The sequence below is a fragment of the Phyllobates terribilis genome, unplaced genomic scaffold (assembly GCF_046119375.1).
Source record: "Phyllobates terribilis strain yellow unplaced genomic scaffold, ASM4611937v1 Scaffold_3__8_contigs__length_932513732, whole genome shotgun sequence".
In the NCBI taxonomy this organism is placed as follows: domain Eukaryota; kingdom Metazoa; phylum Chordata; class Amphibia; order Anura; family Dendrobatidae; genus Phyllobates; species Phyllobates terribilis.
The window spans coordinates 290,698,134-290,716,793 of NW_027362763.1; the positions used below are offsets into that span (position 1 = coordinate 290,698,134).

Genomic DNA, 18,660 nt, shown 5'->3' on the forward strand with positions numbered 1-18,660 from the left:
GTCTGCTAGCCTACCTGGAGGCTCTGCCGTCACGTGCTGTGACCACCCGCCTGTCCAGAGACTTCTGCCCGCTCACCTGGGAGCGCTCATCTGCCGCCTGTCTGTTGGTCTTCCTGGAGGCTCCGCCGTCACATGCTGTGACCACCCGTTTATCCAGAGACTCTCGCCTGCTCACCTGGGAGCTCACGTCTACCATCAGCCGCCACAGGTCGTACCAACCCTTTACCCAGAGACTGCCCCGGTCACTTGCCGTGACCATCTGCCCGTTCACCCAGAGACTGCCCCGGTCACTTGCCGTGACCATCTGCCCGTTCACCCAGAGACTGCCCCGGTCACTTGCCGTGACCATCTGCCCGTTCATCCAGAGACTGCCCCGGTCACTTGCCGTGACCTCCTGCCCGTTCTTCTAGAGACTGTCCCGGTCACCTGCTGTGACTGCCTGCCTGGTTGCCACCCGCTCCCTTACAAGGACCGCCCCCTTGTATAGTAGCTCAGAGGTTCCGCCTCCCAGACCCGTTACAAAAATAAAGTCAAAATTTGAGAAGCCAGCTGGGTGCTGTAGAGAGACTGGACTTGTTTGTCACACCCACAATCAGAACTAAAGAAAAACGTTTTGGATTTAACTAGCACAGTGGCTCAGTGGTTAGCACTGTGGCCTTGTAGTGCAGGGGTCCTGGGTTCAAATCCCACCAAGGAGAGAACATCTGCAAGGAGTTTGTATGTTCTCCCTGTGTTTCTGTGGGTTTCCTCCGGGTTCTCCGGTTTCCTCCCACACTCCAAAGACATACTGATAGGGAATGTAGATTGTGAGCCCCAATGGGGACAGTGATGATGATGTATGAAAAGCGCTGCGGAATATGTTGGTGCTATATAAGTGAGTAAAATAAAAATAATAATAAATAATCTATGTAGTGAAATAGGGGATTTTTACTAGAGCATTTAACAAACCCACAGATAGGAGGTGGCAGGTGGCATATCACTAAGTTGGATATTCAAACTCCTCAAGAGCCAATTCATTAGAAAATGAAGAAATTGTAGTAAAATGAAGGTTTATGATACTACCTAAGAATGAAATAAAAAATGTATCAAGTGAAATATTACTTCAATCTCAACCATTGCTAAAGTCTGGGGGTAGCAACAGAGACCAATTTGAAATTCCCCTTATTGAGCAATTTAATTCCCATTTTGGTATTTTTTAACCATAAACACTGGGGTATTTTGCAGGCTAATAAAATAACATAGGAAATTCTCCCAAGTAAACATAAATTTATCTTCAGAAAAGCCCGCAATATACAATAGGTAATTTAATTGCACCCACCGTACAGAAGGAGTAAGAACGAGGTATATTACAACCGTACTTAATAATGCTTTTCTCCATGCCATAGGAGCATGATGTGTCAAACACTTAAAACCAACAATGTGATTAGGGAACTCTCTCACAGTAGTGGCAGTAAAATATATAAATAAATGACAATTTAATATGTGGTCTATTGGGGTTATTTACGGCATAAAATGCCCTTTTAGGGAAATATATGTAGGACATACAAAGCGACCAGTGTATGAATGAATAAGGGGATATATTTATATATAAAAAATTAGACTGTCATCTCTCATCCAAATGTTATGCCACCAAACATGAGGGTCAGGTTATTGGATCAATAGTGTGGGCAATACAAACTGTTAAATTACAGTGCACCAAAAGAGATTATATTAAAGGGAATCTGTCACCAGGCATTTCTTACCACATCTAAAAGCAGTATGATCTAGAGGCAGGGACCCTGATTCCAGCAATGTGTCACTTACTGGGCTGTCATTTTGCTAAAATCATTGTTTTATTTCCTGCAGATTTCCCAGTTCTCTTAGTGCTGAGCTCTGTATAATCCCGCCCCCCCCCCACCGATTAGCAGCTTTCTAGGTACACTGTGCATAGGCAGAAAGCTGCTAATCAGTGGTGAGGGAAAAGGGTTATACAGAGCTGATGTATAGAGAGGACTACATGGAAGCAAACTTGTAAGCCCTTTATAGTTAATGGCCTGAGGATAAAACGGTAATTTTATCAAAATTACAGCAAGCAGCTCAATAAGTGAAACATTACTGGAATCTTGATCCCTGCCCCTCCATCATGCTGCTTTCAGATGTGGTAGCAAACGCCTGTTGACAGATTCCCTTTAATATAATCACTTTCGTACTACTGTAATTTAACAGTTAGTATTTCCCACAGTATAGATCCAAAACACCTGACCCTCATGTCTGGTGGCATAACATGTAGATGAGATATGCAGTCTAATTTTTTAGAAATATTATAAATATGTCCTCTTATTCATTTATACAATGGTCGCTTTGTACATCCTACGTACATTTTCCTAGAAGGACTTTTTATACCGTAAGTAACCCCGTACGTTTGGTATGTACCTCGTTCTTTCTCCCATATGGTTCTGTACGGTGGGTACAATTAAATTACCTATATTACGGGCTTTTCTGAAGATAAATTTCTGTTTATTTGGGAGAATTTCCCCTATTATTTTATTAGCCTGCAAAATATCCCAGTGTTTAAAATATCCCAGTGTTTAAAATATCCCAGTGGCAAAGACCGGGTGACAGATTCTTTTTAAATGTATGTCACGCACAGGGAGCAAATAGATCTTTGAATTAGATACTTTGAATGATATAGTAGAATATTTATCCTTATTTGGTGAAGTTTCTATGTAGAGGTTAATTCCCTAATATCCAGCGTACCAATGGGCAGAGTCCATATAAAGTGAAGAGACATCAGTTAGCCCTGTCTCTGAGAAAGGAGAACGTTCATCTAAGAAAAGCGTTGAGTAAACTAAATGTGGATCCAACATCGCACCGTAGAGTATTGTGACGTCACGTACTGCTTACACAAAACTGCTTACGTCACGTACTGCTTACTTCCCACACATCTTATTTATAGATGGAGCATCTAGTTGGATTTATTTCACACTTTATTCCTCTTTAGCCACAATGTGCAAATAGATTTTACATATTTTCTATTGATTAACCTATATTTAGCTTTTGAAGGGTTGAGGCTCTTATTCTGCAATAATTGTGACTGATAGCCGTGCCATTTGTGGCTATATTATTTTTGAGAAAATATAAAAACATTTAAACTGTATAAAAAGAAAAAAAAAAAAATCGAGACGCCAGAATCGCCATGTTTTGATTACCACACTTCCTCCCATGTTACCCCCCAAAAAAATATATGAAAACAATTGAAATATCTTAAATACCCCCAAATTGTATCAATAAAAAACGTCAGCTCAATATGAAAAAAAAAACAAGCCTTCACACCCAGTGTCATGGACGGAAAAATAAAAAAAATTACAGGTCTCTGAAAACAGCAACAAAAGCATTTTTTTTTCCCTTAAAGAAGTTGTCCACTACTTGGACAACTCCTCCTCATACCCCACGCTTGGCCCCCATAAAATTATAAAGCTTATACATATACACCCCTCCGGTGCCGTTCTTGCGGTGTCAGCACTCGCACTCCCGTGCAGTTGTTTGGGCGCCGGGGTCACGTGTCACATCAGTGCTGGCGTCACTATCCCCGCCTCCTGTTCAATTTGTCCAAAAGCGGAGACAATGACGCCAGCACTGATTGGGCGCCGGGGTCACGTGTCACAACAACAGCACGGGAGTGGGAGTGCCGACACCGCGGGAACAGCGCTGGAATGGGAGGGGAGTATAGGCTTTATTATTTTATGGGGGTCAAACATTTTGATCAAGAAGAGTTTGTCCAAGTGTAGTGGACAACCCCTTTAAAACAAGGTTCTAAATTTATTTTAATCACTAAAATATATTTTAAAAAAAGCTTTTAAGCTTGGTATTGCGGTAATATTAGTTAGAGAATCATATTACTAGGTCACTTTTAAAGCATAATGATCGCCACAAAACAAAACACAAAAACTGATGCCTTTTTTTTTTCACCATTTCACCTCACTTAGAATTTTTGTCCCCCACGTTCAATAAAATATCTGGCACCATGAATGTTGTCATTCTATGTTACAATTTATCCGGCAAAAATAAAAGTCCTCATATTGCTATGTTGGTGGAAAAATGAAAAAGTTATGGACCTTGGAACAAGAGGAAATTAAAGAAAGAGCACAAACATGAAAAATGTCCGAGTCCTTAAAAGGAAAATATTCTATGGAAGTCATGGTGCGATACTAATGGAGAATAGACAGTGGCGAGCTTTCTTTCTGCTATCACACGTATATCTCACACATAATCCCATCACTAGCACTGAAATCCTGTTGCTACATCATAAATTAGATAAAACTCCATTCACAAGTCATAAATACGAGTAATCCGCTCACCTTTCTCTCCTCGTTTCTTCTTTGTGCGATCAATGTGGTCCTTGAGCTGAATTCGAACCTGTCTCTCATTTGGTTGGTCTCTTATGAATGGATGCTTCATTAGCTGCTCGGTTGTAGGTCTTTGGCTATGGTTCTTTACAAGGCAGCTCTCAATAAAGGACTGAAATTTTTTAGACCTGAAAAGAAAATTATCAAATTGAATATAAAACAAACTCAAGTGTTTCAATAGATCAATCAATATTTCTGATAAAGGATATGAAACACCAACATTTCACTGTTCTGCAAGCATGCTATCCAGATATACAAAGCAGGGGAACAGCTGGTTCTTGGCCCATTGCTCGAATATCTCGATTAGCACACAAAATAGCAGGGACCTAAGTTTATAGAAAAAATGCAACTTAGTCACATACTACTATTGAGGGCATGATTTAAAGAACATCTGTCACCAGGTTAAAAGTGGACAGTTCTTGCTCTTATATTGCTACTACAGCTCCCCTGTGTATGCGTTTTTTTGTTTGTTTGCTTCTTAATTTTTAAGAGAACCCGTCATGTCAAAAAAACGCTATTAACCTGCAGATGTTGGGTTAATCCGCAGGTTAATAGCATTCTGAAGTCATGCGGCTGCGCACTGAAGGCCTAGCTGCTGGGAGGAAATTAACTTTATTCCTACTTGCAGCCTTGGGATTTCGAACATAGAAGTGCAGCTGGCGAGGCTTCAGTCACCGCTTGGTGCATAGACTGCCCTCCTGGCACTGACTGACAGCCAGCATAGCAGTGCATCAGTACACAGCCAGCTGTCAGTGATAATGCAGTTACAGCCACTGCTTACCTTGTAGTGAGCGGTGACGGAAGCAGCACTGGCCGCACCTCAATATCTGCAGGTTAGTAGCGTTTTTTTGACATGGCAGGTTCTCTTTAAATCCGGTTCCAGATATAAGGGCTTTTTTTATTTAGTACTAAATTTTATGTTCTCACAAGATAATAATGCAGCCTAAATAAAGACACACTCCCAGAGAATTCCAAGAGCCATACTCCCTTGGTAAAACCATAAAGATTAGCACTAGGTACCCATGTCTCCGCTCTGCTCTCCTCTTCCCACAATCGCATACAATATTTCTCCCACGCATCCCCCCTACTATGGAACACTCTACTCCAACACATCAGACTCTCGCATACTGTGGAAACCTTCAAAAGAAACCTGAAGACCCACCTCTTCCGACAAGCCTACAACCTGCTGTAACCACCGCTCCACCACACCGCTGCACAACCAGCTCTACCCTTACCTACTGTATCCTCACCCATCCCTTGCAGGGTTGCGTAAAAAAAAATGTGACTTTTGGAGTTTTCATAACAGATTTGGCCAGCTCCATCAAAATAGGTGAAGCTGGGGAGTAGCCGGACTGGGCTTCCTCAATCTTTCAAATTCTTTTTAATTGGAGCAACATTTCTGGCCAGTAGACGCCACAGTGAAGATACCAGGAAATCACTCAGTGGTGTACTCGTAATGAATTCAGCACATCATACTCTAGAGAGCCCTTCATTGGTTCATTGGCTAGGTGGACATGAAGTCTACATAAAGAGGGTTTGTTTTTTTTTTTTTGAGGAAACTGAGCAGACCCTTCAATCTTTTTTTTTTTTTTAATTATTATGAGTTTTGTATTTTTGTGGACGATTTGAAGAGTTTCCTCTCAGATTCCTCTAAGTTTCTGCTCCAAAAGCTTAATGAAATACTCCATGTAGACATCACCACACGCAACGCCAATCTTAATGAATCGGCCCCAAAGGCTCTTGTATTAGCCAGTTTTAGGAGATCTCCATAGAATAAGAACAAGGGGCCTAATTCATCATTGCATTTTCAATAGTTTTGTGGTGTGAATACCTCTTAAATAATTCCTTTTTTTTTGCGACAAGTAGATCAAATAATTTATGTTTTTTTTTTGTTTTTTTTTAAAGCACCACTTCAGAGTTTGTTTTTATTGCAGTGCTGGAGTGGTGCTTCTAATGTAAGGTCCCTGCACCTAGTCTCATACTTACCAGCCATCGTCTCCACCTTCCATCACCGCTGCTCCTGACGATCTCCGAGTTTGTGACCTGCTAGATCGCTCCAGTGTTTGCAGGAGTGAGCCAGAGGTCACAATTCAATACAAGTGTATGTGGGCCTCGTTCTGGCTCTCATAGACTTGCATTAAGAGCTTGTCGCGCAGCTTTTGACTTCTGCGCAATCAGAAGCTGCGGTCACAAGATGGTAGACCGGGACCCGAGCAGCTCCGAAAAAAGGTGAAGCCGGCGACGAGTGGGTTTACGACAGGGACATTAGTTTAGTAGCACCACTCCAAAGCTGAACAAAAAAAAACCCGCTGGAGTGGTGCTTTAAAGTTGTCTTTTGTCATTTAGTTAGATTTCTGAGCTTTACATCAATGTTGCTTTTCCAAATGTTTTGGACCAATTCATCAAATGAATTATTTCAATAAAGTCAGAAAATTGGAGTAAAAGTAACTAGAGTAATTTTATGTACATAAGTTATTTTGGTGCAATTTTTGTACCATCTTGTGAAAAGTGCAACTTTTTGAGCTAAGAGGTTACAAAACAGGTCAATGACTTAAGAAAGAGCATTTTTTTATTTTCGCATAATTCATGATGCACTTACACCATTTTGAAGACTTTGGTGGAAAAAAATGCAGTGAAAACCATGAGACAAAAGAAAAGTGACTAATAAAACACAAAATGATGAATCGGGGGCCATGGGTCTAATTTCATAGAGTTATAGTCAAGACCTAGGATAGTAAATCTGCTTTTAAACTGTGTGCAGGAAGAACATCGTAATTTGGAAGTTTAGAGAAAAAAAGTGCAATAAATAACAGATAGGTATATTGCCAGAGGTCGCACTTATCATCCCTCTCTGACAGTGCTTCAACTGGTAGATTTTACAGTTTCCTTTGTGATTCTTTATCCACAGGGTGAAAAACAGAAACAGGCCTGTTTACCTTGCGTGGTTTGTAAAGGAGAATGGTTATCAGGCCTCATTCAGGAATTCATTCATGAATGAAAGAGGCCCATCAACATGTGGTATTTGATTCAACAGCATCCAACCATAGAAATCTAAGACCTCCAGCAACATACATAGTTTAATGTGGAAAAACACATGCAATCGTATATATTTGGACATCCATCATTGTTGTAGGCATCCAGGGGAAAATTAGGAGAAGCTCAAAGATGTTACAGCAAAAATGATCCCAGCAGAAACACATCAGTAAATGAACATGTCGCCAAGTACCGATATCACTTCACTGAATTTTTTGCTGTGCAAAAGTTAAAGGATTATTTCCATCTTCATAATTGGGTATTTTCTGATAGTGCTTGTAAAAACAAGCCATTTTGCAATTTATGGCTTATTAAAATTCTCAACCATTCTTTAGATATTAACACATCTTTTGTTTACAGCTTGTTGCCTTGGAAACCGACCACTGCTGCTAGATGGAAGAACATACGCAGTACTTGCAAGCTCTTTTCTATTGCAAAACTGTCTTAAAGCTGGCCAGGATTGCTGGAGCATGTTGCTACTTCCTAATTCAGGCCAACTTCAGTGCAGAGTTTACAAGCTAGACATCAGCAGTGGCTGGTCTCCTAGGTAACAAGCTGTAAAGAAAAGTATTAATATGTCAAGAACGGCTGCACATTTTATTAAACAGTAAATTGCAATAGTGCTGGTTTTAACAAACACTATCTGATAATATCCATGCATGAAGATGGGAATAACCCCTTAAAGCACATGTCAAACTCTGGCCCTTTGGGTGAGCATATTTGGCTTGCGAAACTGGGCAAGACCCCCTGCCTGGCAGGGCCCACCCTGCATTGAACTTTTAACTGTATCGGCATCCTGATGCTCCCTCTCGCATCATTCCCTCCTCTGCGTCTGACATCTCAGAGCAGCAGGCACGATGATGTCATTACAAAGCGCCCGCTGTGCCAAGATGTGCAGAGGATCTGAAGATCCCATGAAGAGACTGCAGCAGCAGGGGAACTGGGAGAGTTGAAAATTTATTTTTTTAACATGGGGCCATTATACTGTATGGAGGACTATGTGGGGCTATTATACTGTATGGAGGACTATGTGGGGCCATTATACTGTATGAAGAACTATTTGGGGCCAATATACTGTATGCAGCACTATGTGGGGCCATTATAATGTATGGAGCACTATGTGGGGCACAGTATACTGTATGGAGCACTATGTGGGGCCATTATAATGTATGGATGACTATGTGGGGCCATTATAATGTATGGAGGACTATGTGTGGTCATTATACTGTATGGACCACTAGGCGGGGCTATTATATTGTATGGACCACTAGATGGAGCCATTATACTGTATGGAGCACTATGTGGGGCTATTATATTGTATGGAGAACTATGTGGGGCCCAGTATACGGTATGGAGCACTATGTGGGATTATACTGTATGGAGGACTATGTTGGGGCCATTATACTGTATGGAGCACTATGTGGGGCCATTATACTATATGGAGCACTATGTGGGATCTATTATACTGTATGGAGGACTATGTTGGGGCCATTATACTGTATGGAGCACTATGTGGGGCCATTATATTGTATGGAGCACTATGTGGGGCCAATTATACTGTATGGAGGACTATGTTGGGGCCATTATACTGTATGGAGCACTATGTGGGGCCATTATACTATATGGAGCACTATGTGGGATCTATTATACTGTATGCAGCACTATGTGGAGCCATTATACTGTATGGAGCACTATGTGGGGCCATTATACTGTATGGAGCACTATGTGGGGCCATTATACTGTATGGAGCACTATGTGGGATCTATTATTCTGTATGGAGGACTATGTTGGGGCCATTATACTGTACGGAGCACTATGTGGGGCCATTATACTGTATGGAGCACTTTGTGGGGTCATTATACTGTATGGAGCACTATGTGGGGCCATTATACTGTATGGAGTAAGTTTTGTGCCAATTATACTGTATGGGGGGCTGTGTGGGGAATCATACTGTGATGGGGTCACTATACTTTGCCGAAGATATTGAGGGAGGGGAGTACAATAGGATCATCCTACCATGTGTGTGGAGTGTACTGTGGAGGAATTCACTATGGTATCATACAGTGTTTGGGGGCACTTTTGTTTTCATTATACTTTATTATCTGTATTATTCAAGGTTTCTTACCCTTTGTTATTACAAAATTTAAATTAGGCCATTGGGCCAAATGCTTTTTACTGCTCTTACATAACATATTATATTATTCCAATATTTTATTCTAGAAGATATATTAATTAAAATGTACCCCTTTAAGTTTGTTTCCATATGAAAAGATTCATCGTTATATTTAATAAGGAAAAACTTCCTCAATTGTAGACATTTTTTAATAAATATCCAGGTCGGCCGGCGACTTTGTTCAAACTTTTAATTTTGGCCCTCTGTGACTTGATTTTGACATCTCTGCCTTAGAGGAAGGGAGCAAACCAGAAGTACGTGGTGTATTGCAATTACCTACTCAATACGATTTTAGACTGTCATTTGGACTTCCAGCTTCTCCTGTTAGGGATAAATATGTCATTGTTTCATTATCCTTTACAAACCTTACAAGGGAAACTGGGATGTCTTCTTCGTGACACAATGGATTGTAAGGCAACATACATCTTATGCTATTTTCTTTTTCATAGAAACTTATCGTCATTTTATATGTTCATTACTATTGTTAAAGCACAACTACAGTTTGTTTGTTTTTAATGCAAAGCTGGAGCGGTGCTTCTAATCTAAGTTCCCTGCCCCTACACTCATACTTATCCCCTACACACATACTTAACGTTCCACAGTCTTCACCTTTTATCTGCGCTGCTCCAGTCAGTCTTCAAAAGGTTGTGACCTGATAGAACGATCCAGTATTTGCTGAAGCTAGTCGGAGGTCACTTTTCAATGTAAGTATATAAAATCCTCGTTCTGGCACTTATACACTTGTATTGAGAGCTTGTGACTCTTACCTCGGAGTTTCGGTCAGCCAAAAGTTGCAGACACAATGACCGGAGTGGCGCAGATAAAATATTAAGACGACACCGGGTTAGTACAAGTCTAGTGTCAGGGACCTTACATTAGTAGCACCACTACAGCGTTGGAAAAAACAAAAACAAAAAATGCTGGAGTAGTGCTTTAAAGGGAACCTGTTAGCAGGTTTTACCATCACAAACACATCTATGTTAGGTCGCTGAAATCCAGAATCAATCCAACCCATCATTCATATAATTCCTCTTTGCCTTCCAATCTAAAACTCAGTTCAATTTTTATGTTAATGAGCTGAAAATACGGGAGGCATGGTCCTGCACTTACATCTGTCTGTCCTCTTTCCCCGCATGACACCATCTGAAACTCCATGAATAACAAGTCACTCTTATCTGACCCCCTGTCCACCCACCACATCGGCGGAAGTCTCGTACAGGCACTATTACTCCCCACGTTGGTCGTCTTCTCAGAGGGGGCGAACCATGCAGGTGAATCCATAATCCTAATTTTCACTGCGTCATCTGCACTTTACTGTCCATGCACCCCTGCCTGACAGCACCTTTGCAAGATATTAGGCAAGGAGGCAGGTCACTCAGTCAAAAGTCAGGGAGCAAAGGAAGTTGGCAGAAGGGGAAAATTTGAAAGAGGATGGAGAGCTCTAAGTCCAAGGCCGAGCCCCCAAGCACTTGCGACTCAGTAGCATAAAAACTGAATAGAGCAGGGGTGGGAAATTAATTTTCCCATGTGGCCAAATGAGAGACTGTGACAGTTGCAGAGGGCCAAAGTAATACATTGAAATTCATTCTGTTCAATATTGTCATCATATTATTATTTCATATTAATATTAATTTTATTGCTCATTATTGATCAAAACTATATAATTTACAGATTTTTATAAAGCTTATAAAAAGCAGTAAATCATATGGTCTTGTTATACAACCCTTGTACCATGATTAGCATGGCCTCCCCACACAGTATGATGGCCTCACAGCCCCCATACACAATGGGATGCCTCTACAGCCCCCCAGCACAGTATGATAAAGTTCCACACACAGTTTGAGACCCTACAACGCTATGAAATTTATGAAAGCATGATACCAGAAACCGTGTGATGGCCCCCACAAAGTATGATTGACCTGACAGTTTGATCCCTCCACCACAGTACGATTCCCGACAGCCCCCCCCTACCAACACAGTATGATGGCTTCCACAGTTTCCCAAAAAGTATGTTCCCATACACAGAAATATGACACCCATGCATCTCTCTCTATATACAGAATGATGACCCACACAGTATGATCCCCCATAGCAACCACAACCCCCCACAGTATGATGCCCCCACTGCCCCTATATACTGTATGATTGTCCCTAATGTCACCCACGCAGTATCATTCCCCACATTCCTCAAACACAGAATGATGTCCCCTACATTTTGATCCTCCAAAGCCTCAAACAAAATATGACAACCTCCCCACAGCACCCCAACACAGAATGATGAGCCCCACAGTATGACCTTCCCAAAAGTCCCCAACATAGTATGGTAGCCCCCACAAGCCCCCAAACTCAGTATGATGGCCCACCAGGTCCTCCCACAGAGTATGAACCCCACAGACCCAAACATAGAATGATGACCACCAATGCATGATGCCCCACAACCGCCCAAGACATTATGAAGTATGATCCCCCACAATCCTCAAATACAGGATGATGAACTCCACAGTAACCCCACAAGTAACCCCACAAGTAAATGACAAAAAACAAACAAACACTACTCACCTTGCCCCCGTTCCCTTGACACGCTGCACAAGTCTTTGTTCTGCACACGGAGGATCCACAGCAGGCACAAGGTAATAACGTCATTGCGCCTGCTGCAGTGAGATGCTCAGTCGCACAGGCTAAATGGCTCCCTCCTACACCACTGTATTCACCGATATCTGCATCCCGAGGATTCAGATACCTGTGAAATCAAGATGGCAGTGGCGAGGGTGGCCCGCAGGCCACTGCTTTCAGGCTTTGAGCTGTCGCAGCCTGAGGGCAAGATGTCACTTGTAGGCCGCAGTTTGTCCGGGTCTGGAATAGATTATTTTGCAACGCAAACAAGGATTACAAAAACAAAGGTATGATTGACTCTGAATTACAGTGACATAACATAGATGTGTTTGGCTTGTGGTAGTAAAACCTCCCACCAGGTTCCATTTAAAGAAACTACAGATACACGGTAAACCAGGTTGACAATGCTCTTTCATGTTTCAATTATCAAAGTTATGGGTTACCAGGTCTTCCCTAATCATAATTTGTTTTGTATACCAGGAGAAGACATGGACATAGCACAGAGGGCATTATAGGTCACCAATACTAGCATGACCTAACAATGACGTTAATAAAAAGATAGAGAAAAGCTCTATTAATATAACATGATAGATTGTCAGACCACAAATAAACCATGAAAAATAAGAAAAAAGTGCTAGATCCCTATAATGACAGAAAACCCTTAATCAATGTTTGATGCACAAAATCCTATAATCAAGACTTCATATGTATGGAGAAGTGCTGGTTGATGTATGTTACGCGAGTACCACCATAAAATGTATTGGCACTATGAACCAGTGTGCAGCATGGCGACATCAATTCTTTCCTGAATACTAATGACACACTCCGATACTCATTTTTGAGTATGACAAGGGCTAAAAGTGCATGACTTTCTATTACAGTGTGATGCCTTGAATGCATTGTTGATATCACAATCCACTGTGCCAAGGGCTAATTGCATCAATACCTGAGATCACAAGCCGTTTGTATCCTGTCACTCTTTCCAGATTTCATTCTATTTCCTTAATATGACTTGCTGACCTTTTGTCTCCGCTTATGTTTGTAGGATGTGTGAAGTTTAATAAGCAGCACACAACAAATCTGCAGGCATCCTCTCTGCTCAGAGAAGGCGACATCCACTACATAGACAGCTGGAAAGGTCTCCAGAATGTAGAACAGGCAAAAGATTTATCTGCTCTAAGTAGATGACTGAGGTTCTCAGCAAATAACCCAACCAGTGAGCAAACAGGAAGGCATTCAAAATGCAAAAAAAGCCTCTTAGGTTGTGTGCACACAACAATTTTACAGGGAGATTCGCTCCGAAATCCACCTGAAAAAGAGCTAACTAAACGCTTAAAAGAATAAACATATGTATTTCTAAGTAAAAATAACTTGCTGTTCTTATGTCCAATCTCCTGAGCATGACTTAGCCGCTTCAGGGTTCCAAAGATGCCAAGCGGTTAAAAAAAAATCATGAGCAGACTATACTTTAGGCGTTTTCCTCTCTGAAGACGGTCAGGACTTTATAATAAAAGTCAATGGGAAGTTAAAAAGTCCAGAAAATGCAAAATGAAAGAATAAAAAAAAATACTTCGAAAATGCTGCAAAAATGCCAGTGGCCAAAAATGTTGAAAAAGCACTCAGGAAAAGAGGAAACAAGAAATGATAAAAAGATTCAGAAAAAAAAAAAAAAGCGGAGCTTCCTGAAGAGTCGTCCTCTTGAAAAACTTGCGAGGCTCGTCCATCAGAAGAAAAACTGGGCATCTACTGTTGTGGGTAGAAAGATTGGGCATTCAGGTAGAGAGGGAAGATCGCACTTGGTGGCTAATGCAATAGTTTTAGATAAACCCACTTCGGTCCCTGAAATTTAGCATGATAGCTGTTGTCCACGGTATCGACAGCATTATCAGCAGCTTGGACACAACAAGGAACTGGTGGGCAGATCGTTTTGTAGTCCGTAAGCCGTAACTTCCCCCCTACGACTGCACCATAAGTGGCTGCCTTCACTGTCCATCTAGTGTAATGACCCTGCATGCAGATGTGTCATCCCTGAAGGAGATGTTAGAAGGGGATCCACGAGGACAATTCAATTTGGCAAAAAGGCCACCATTGAAAACAATCTTACACAGTGTGCACCACTCCTGCTACCTGCAGTGGTCAGCAGTCATCTCCTGGAGAAACTAGTAAGTATTATTAAGCATATCCAGTTATAATATGGTTTTACATGATGGCCATTATTATCATTAAAGGCCAGTAGTGATAAGCGAGCATACTCGCAAGTACTCGGTACTCGCCCGAGCATCTCAGTACTCGAGATGCTCGGAGCTCGCCGAGTACTTGCGAGATGCTCGGGCGGATGCTCGGGTCCCCTCCCTGCATGTTTGGCGCTCTTTAGAGCACCAATCAACATGCAGGGATTGTCTGCCACTCATTGCAATGACGCAGCCATGGTGGTTGTGGCACTACAGTGATTGGTTGGCCGCACAGCGTCATCAGGTCTATATCAGACCTGGCGCCGCCATGCTCATCACAGTCACTCCAGAATCAGGCACAGTAGGGAGAGGTGCTGCTGCGTCAGGGAGAGATTTGCTTGCATATTAGGTAGTGTATGGAGAAAAACCGTACATTACACATATCCATCTTAACAAACAGTCCTTCTGAGGACTAATCCATCTGCAGAGATATCAGGCAGGCAGTGTATGTAGCAGACTGCAGAGCATAAAGAACAAGAGGCTCCATTCCAATTCTGCCTTCCGCTGCTGTTAGATATTTCTATACAAAGGCCCAGGTCTCAGAGGCCAGGAAAACTATTTTTTTGATCTTAATTCTCATCATTTGCTTAAAAAGCAATCCAGAGAACACGCCATTTTCTGCGCCATTTGCTTGTTGGCACTGCAGAATACAGCCAGGTCCTTTCCATATTACAGCGCTAAAAATCCAGCTATTTAAAACTGTGTTTTCTCCGTCACACGGATCATATACAAGTTTTCAGAAAATACGGCCATTTTTGGCCATCATTCAAATATTTTTTCACTGTGTCAGCGAAGTTTTTGACACCGGTTTGCTGTTCAAAATAGTTACCTACAGGCCAGGTATTTAAAACCGTGTTTTTTCCGTCACACGGATCACATATACGTTTTCAGAAAATACTGCCATTTCTGGCCTCCATTAAAAATTAGTTTCACTGTGTCAATGAAGCAATTGACACCAGTTTGCTGTTCAAAATAGTTACCTACAGGCCAGGTATTTAAAACTGTGGTTCTCAGTCACACGGATCACATATAAGTTCACTCAAAATTCAGTCAAATGGGCAAGACATGTGGCAAAGGTGCATGCAGAGGCCGAGGACAAGGCCGTGGGCAAGCTGAAATTGTGCCACAACAAACACCCACATATTCTCGCCCGACCTTCCTGTCCCAATTCCTAGGGTACCGCAGCATACCACTATTGAACCCAGAGCAGTGTCAAAAGGTTGTTGGTTGGATAGCGGATAATGCTTCCAGTCACTTAGTCACCACCACCACCCTGTCTTCCACATGGTCAAGTCTCAGTAGCCGTGAGTCTGGGCCGTATATTCCTCACCCTGAACCTCCTTCCTCCCACCATGCCGAGTGCCCAGAGACAACTGATCCCACGCTTGGACACTCCCAAGAGCTGTTCACTTTTCCATTTATAGATTCGGGCCTCTTGCCCGGTCCACTTGAAACGGGGCAAGAGGAGATCACATGTAGCGATGCCCAAATATTTGGGCAGCCATGGTCACACGAAGGCGACGGTGGAAAAGTGTCACAAGAGGTGGACGATGATGAGACACAGTTACCAGAAAGTCAGGAGGAGGACCAGGGTGCGGAAGTGGAAGACGAGGTGGTGGATGATATAGTAACTGACCCAACCTGGCAGGAGGACATGCAGAGCAAGGACAGCAGCACACAGGGGGAGGGAGGCAGAGCACCCCAACAGGCAGGAAGAAGCAGTGTAGTGGCCGCAGACAGAAGGCAGGCAACCGTTCCCCGTAACACCAACATGAAGGAAGATGCCAGTACAACTGTTAGGTCTTGCCGAGTCTGGTTGTGTTTTAAAGACTCTGCCGATAACCCCAAAAAGGCCATTTGCACCACCTGCCAGGCCAGCATCGGCAGGGGTGGCAAAACGACCAGCCTGACCACCACCAGCATGATCAGGCACATGGCAGCAAAGCACCTGACTAAGTGGGCCGAATCCCAGGGTCCAGGAACAGTGTCAGCGGGTGGCACCATTGCTTCTTCCGCTGTTGTGCACGCAAGCCAATCCCCTGTCCATGGTGCATGCAAAGATGCCTCCTGCCCTTCCCCTGTCGTTGCACACTCTCAAGTAGCAGCATCAGGAAGCACGTCCACGTCCTTGTCCCAGCGCAGCGTTCAGTTGTCCATACCCCAGTCCTTGGAACGCAAGCACAAATACGCAGCCAACGCTCCACAGGCCGCACTACTAAATTCTCACATTTCAAGACTGCATGCGCTTGAAATGTTTCCTTTTAGGCTGGTGGAGACGGAAGCATTCCGCAACCTGATGGCGGCGGCCGTCCCTCTATACTTGGTCCCCAGCCGCCACTATTTCTCCCGGTGTGCCGTCCCCGCATTACACAAGCACGTGTCCCAAAAATTAGCCGTGCCCTCAACAACGCAGTTACCGGGAAAGTCCACCTAACCACGGACACATGGACAAGTGCTTGTGGGCAGATCTTGCTGACGGCACACTGGGTTAACATATTGGAAGCCGGGACCCAGTCAGACCTTGGGATGGAACACGTCCGACCCGACGCCAAGGATTGTGGGCCCTAGGTCAATCAGTGTTGCCCCAACGGTCCACAGCTCCAGCACCTCATCCTCCTCAGCCTCCCCCTCCTCTTCAGCCTCAATCTCCGAAATTACCACATCAGTCACAAGCTGGAAGCACTGCCTCGGCCAAGCAGCAACAGGCTGTGCTGAAGCTAATATGCTTAGGTGACAAACCGCACAATGCTGAAGAATTGTGGACAGCTCTGAAAGAACAGGCAGATCAGTGGCTCACACCGCTGAACCTACAACCAGGTATGGTCGTGTGTGACAATGGCCGGAACCTGGTGGCGGCTCTGAGGCGAGGCGAGCTCACACATGTACCATGCCTGGCCCATGTGCTTAACCTCATGGTTCAGGGGTTTCTCAAATCATACCTGGAGCTGCCAGACTGCTTGTTAAAGTACGCCGCCTGTGTGCCCATTTTAGAATTCACCTACAGCTTCCGCCGCCCTTGCCGTGTTTCAGCAGTGTTTGCAGCTTCCGGCTCACAGACTGGTGTGTGATGTCCCCACGCGTTGGAACTCTACATTGCAGATGTTGGGAAGGATTTGTGAGCAGAAGAGGGCAGTTGTTGAGTACCAGCATCAACAAGGCCGTCGGTATTCAGTTCAGACTCCACACATAAGACCTCAGGAATAGACATGGATGTCAGACATATGTACCATCCTCCAAAACTTTGAGGACTCCACCAAGATGGTGAGCAGCGATGATGCCATAAATAGCCATCCCGCTTCTCTGTCTTCTGAAACGCTCTCTGCTCACAATCAAAGAGGATGCATTGCAGGCGGAGCACGATGAGATGGAGCAAGGAACCATACAGGGTGATTATACACAGCCCAACCTCATCTCATCCCAATGTGGATTGGGTGACAATGAGGAAGAGGAGGAGGAGGAAGAAGAACAGGAGCTAGTTTCATGAGCTATAGACGGTACTACCTGCACAGCTGTCATACCGTCTGTTCAGCGTGGATGGCCAGAGGACAGAGAGGAGGAGGAGAAGGAGAGCATGGTCAGTCATCCTCTTGGTGAGGACACGGAAGTCTTGCCTGTTAGTAGTCTGGCACGCATGGCTGAGTTTATGTTATGCTGCCTTTCCCATGACCCTCGCGTTCTCAAAATTTTGGGTGACAGTCATTACTGGTTGGTGACACTTCTAGACCCATGCTACAAGGAGAACTTTATATCTCTTATTCCTGAGGTGGACAGGTCTACAAAAATGGGGCTGTACCAGAAGGCCCTTGTTGCGGAACTATTAAAAAAATTCCCATCTGAAAACGCTGGCGGCAGAGGGCACAGTTCGTTGGACAACGAAGGAGTACAGGCGAGAGAGATACAACTTCAATCCAGCAGAGGCAGGGGAACACTGTCAAAGTTCTGGGAGAATTTTCTCAGCCCCTCCCATCGCACAAGCCCTGAGGCGCGGGGTACTCTCACAAGGAGTTCAAAGTTTGGGAAGATGCTGAGAGAGTACCTTGCCGACCGTACCAAAGTTCTCCGAGATTCCTCTGTGCCTTATAATTATTGGGTATCCAAGCTGGATACGTGGAATGATCTGGCTCTCTATGCCTTGGAGGTCCTGGCCTGACCGCCAGCGTTTTATCAGAGCGGGTTTTTAGTGCCGCTGGTGGAATTATAACTGATAAACGCATCCGCCTGTCAA

At 43.6% G+C, this 18,660-nt stretch overlaps 1 protein-coding gene across 15 annotated transcripts in view; it reads right to left on the minus strand.

Annotated features, from left to right (window-relative positions):
- TNIK (TRAF2 and NCK interacting kinase) overlaps positions 1–18,660 on the minus strand; it is a 330,725-nt gene that overhangs the window by 90,653 nt on the left and 221,412 nt on the right. For all 15 annotated transcript variants that reach the window (XM_073674893.1, XM_073674887.1, XM_073674897.1 and 12 more), the window contains exon 10: positions 4,338–4,513. In XM_073674893.1, the coding sequence (XP_073530994.1) occupies positions 4,338–4,513 (176 nt within the window). The remainder of the gene's footprint in view (positions 1–4,337; positions 4,514–18,660) is intronic.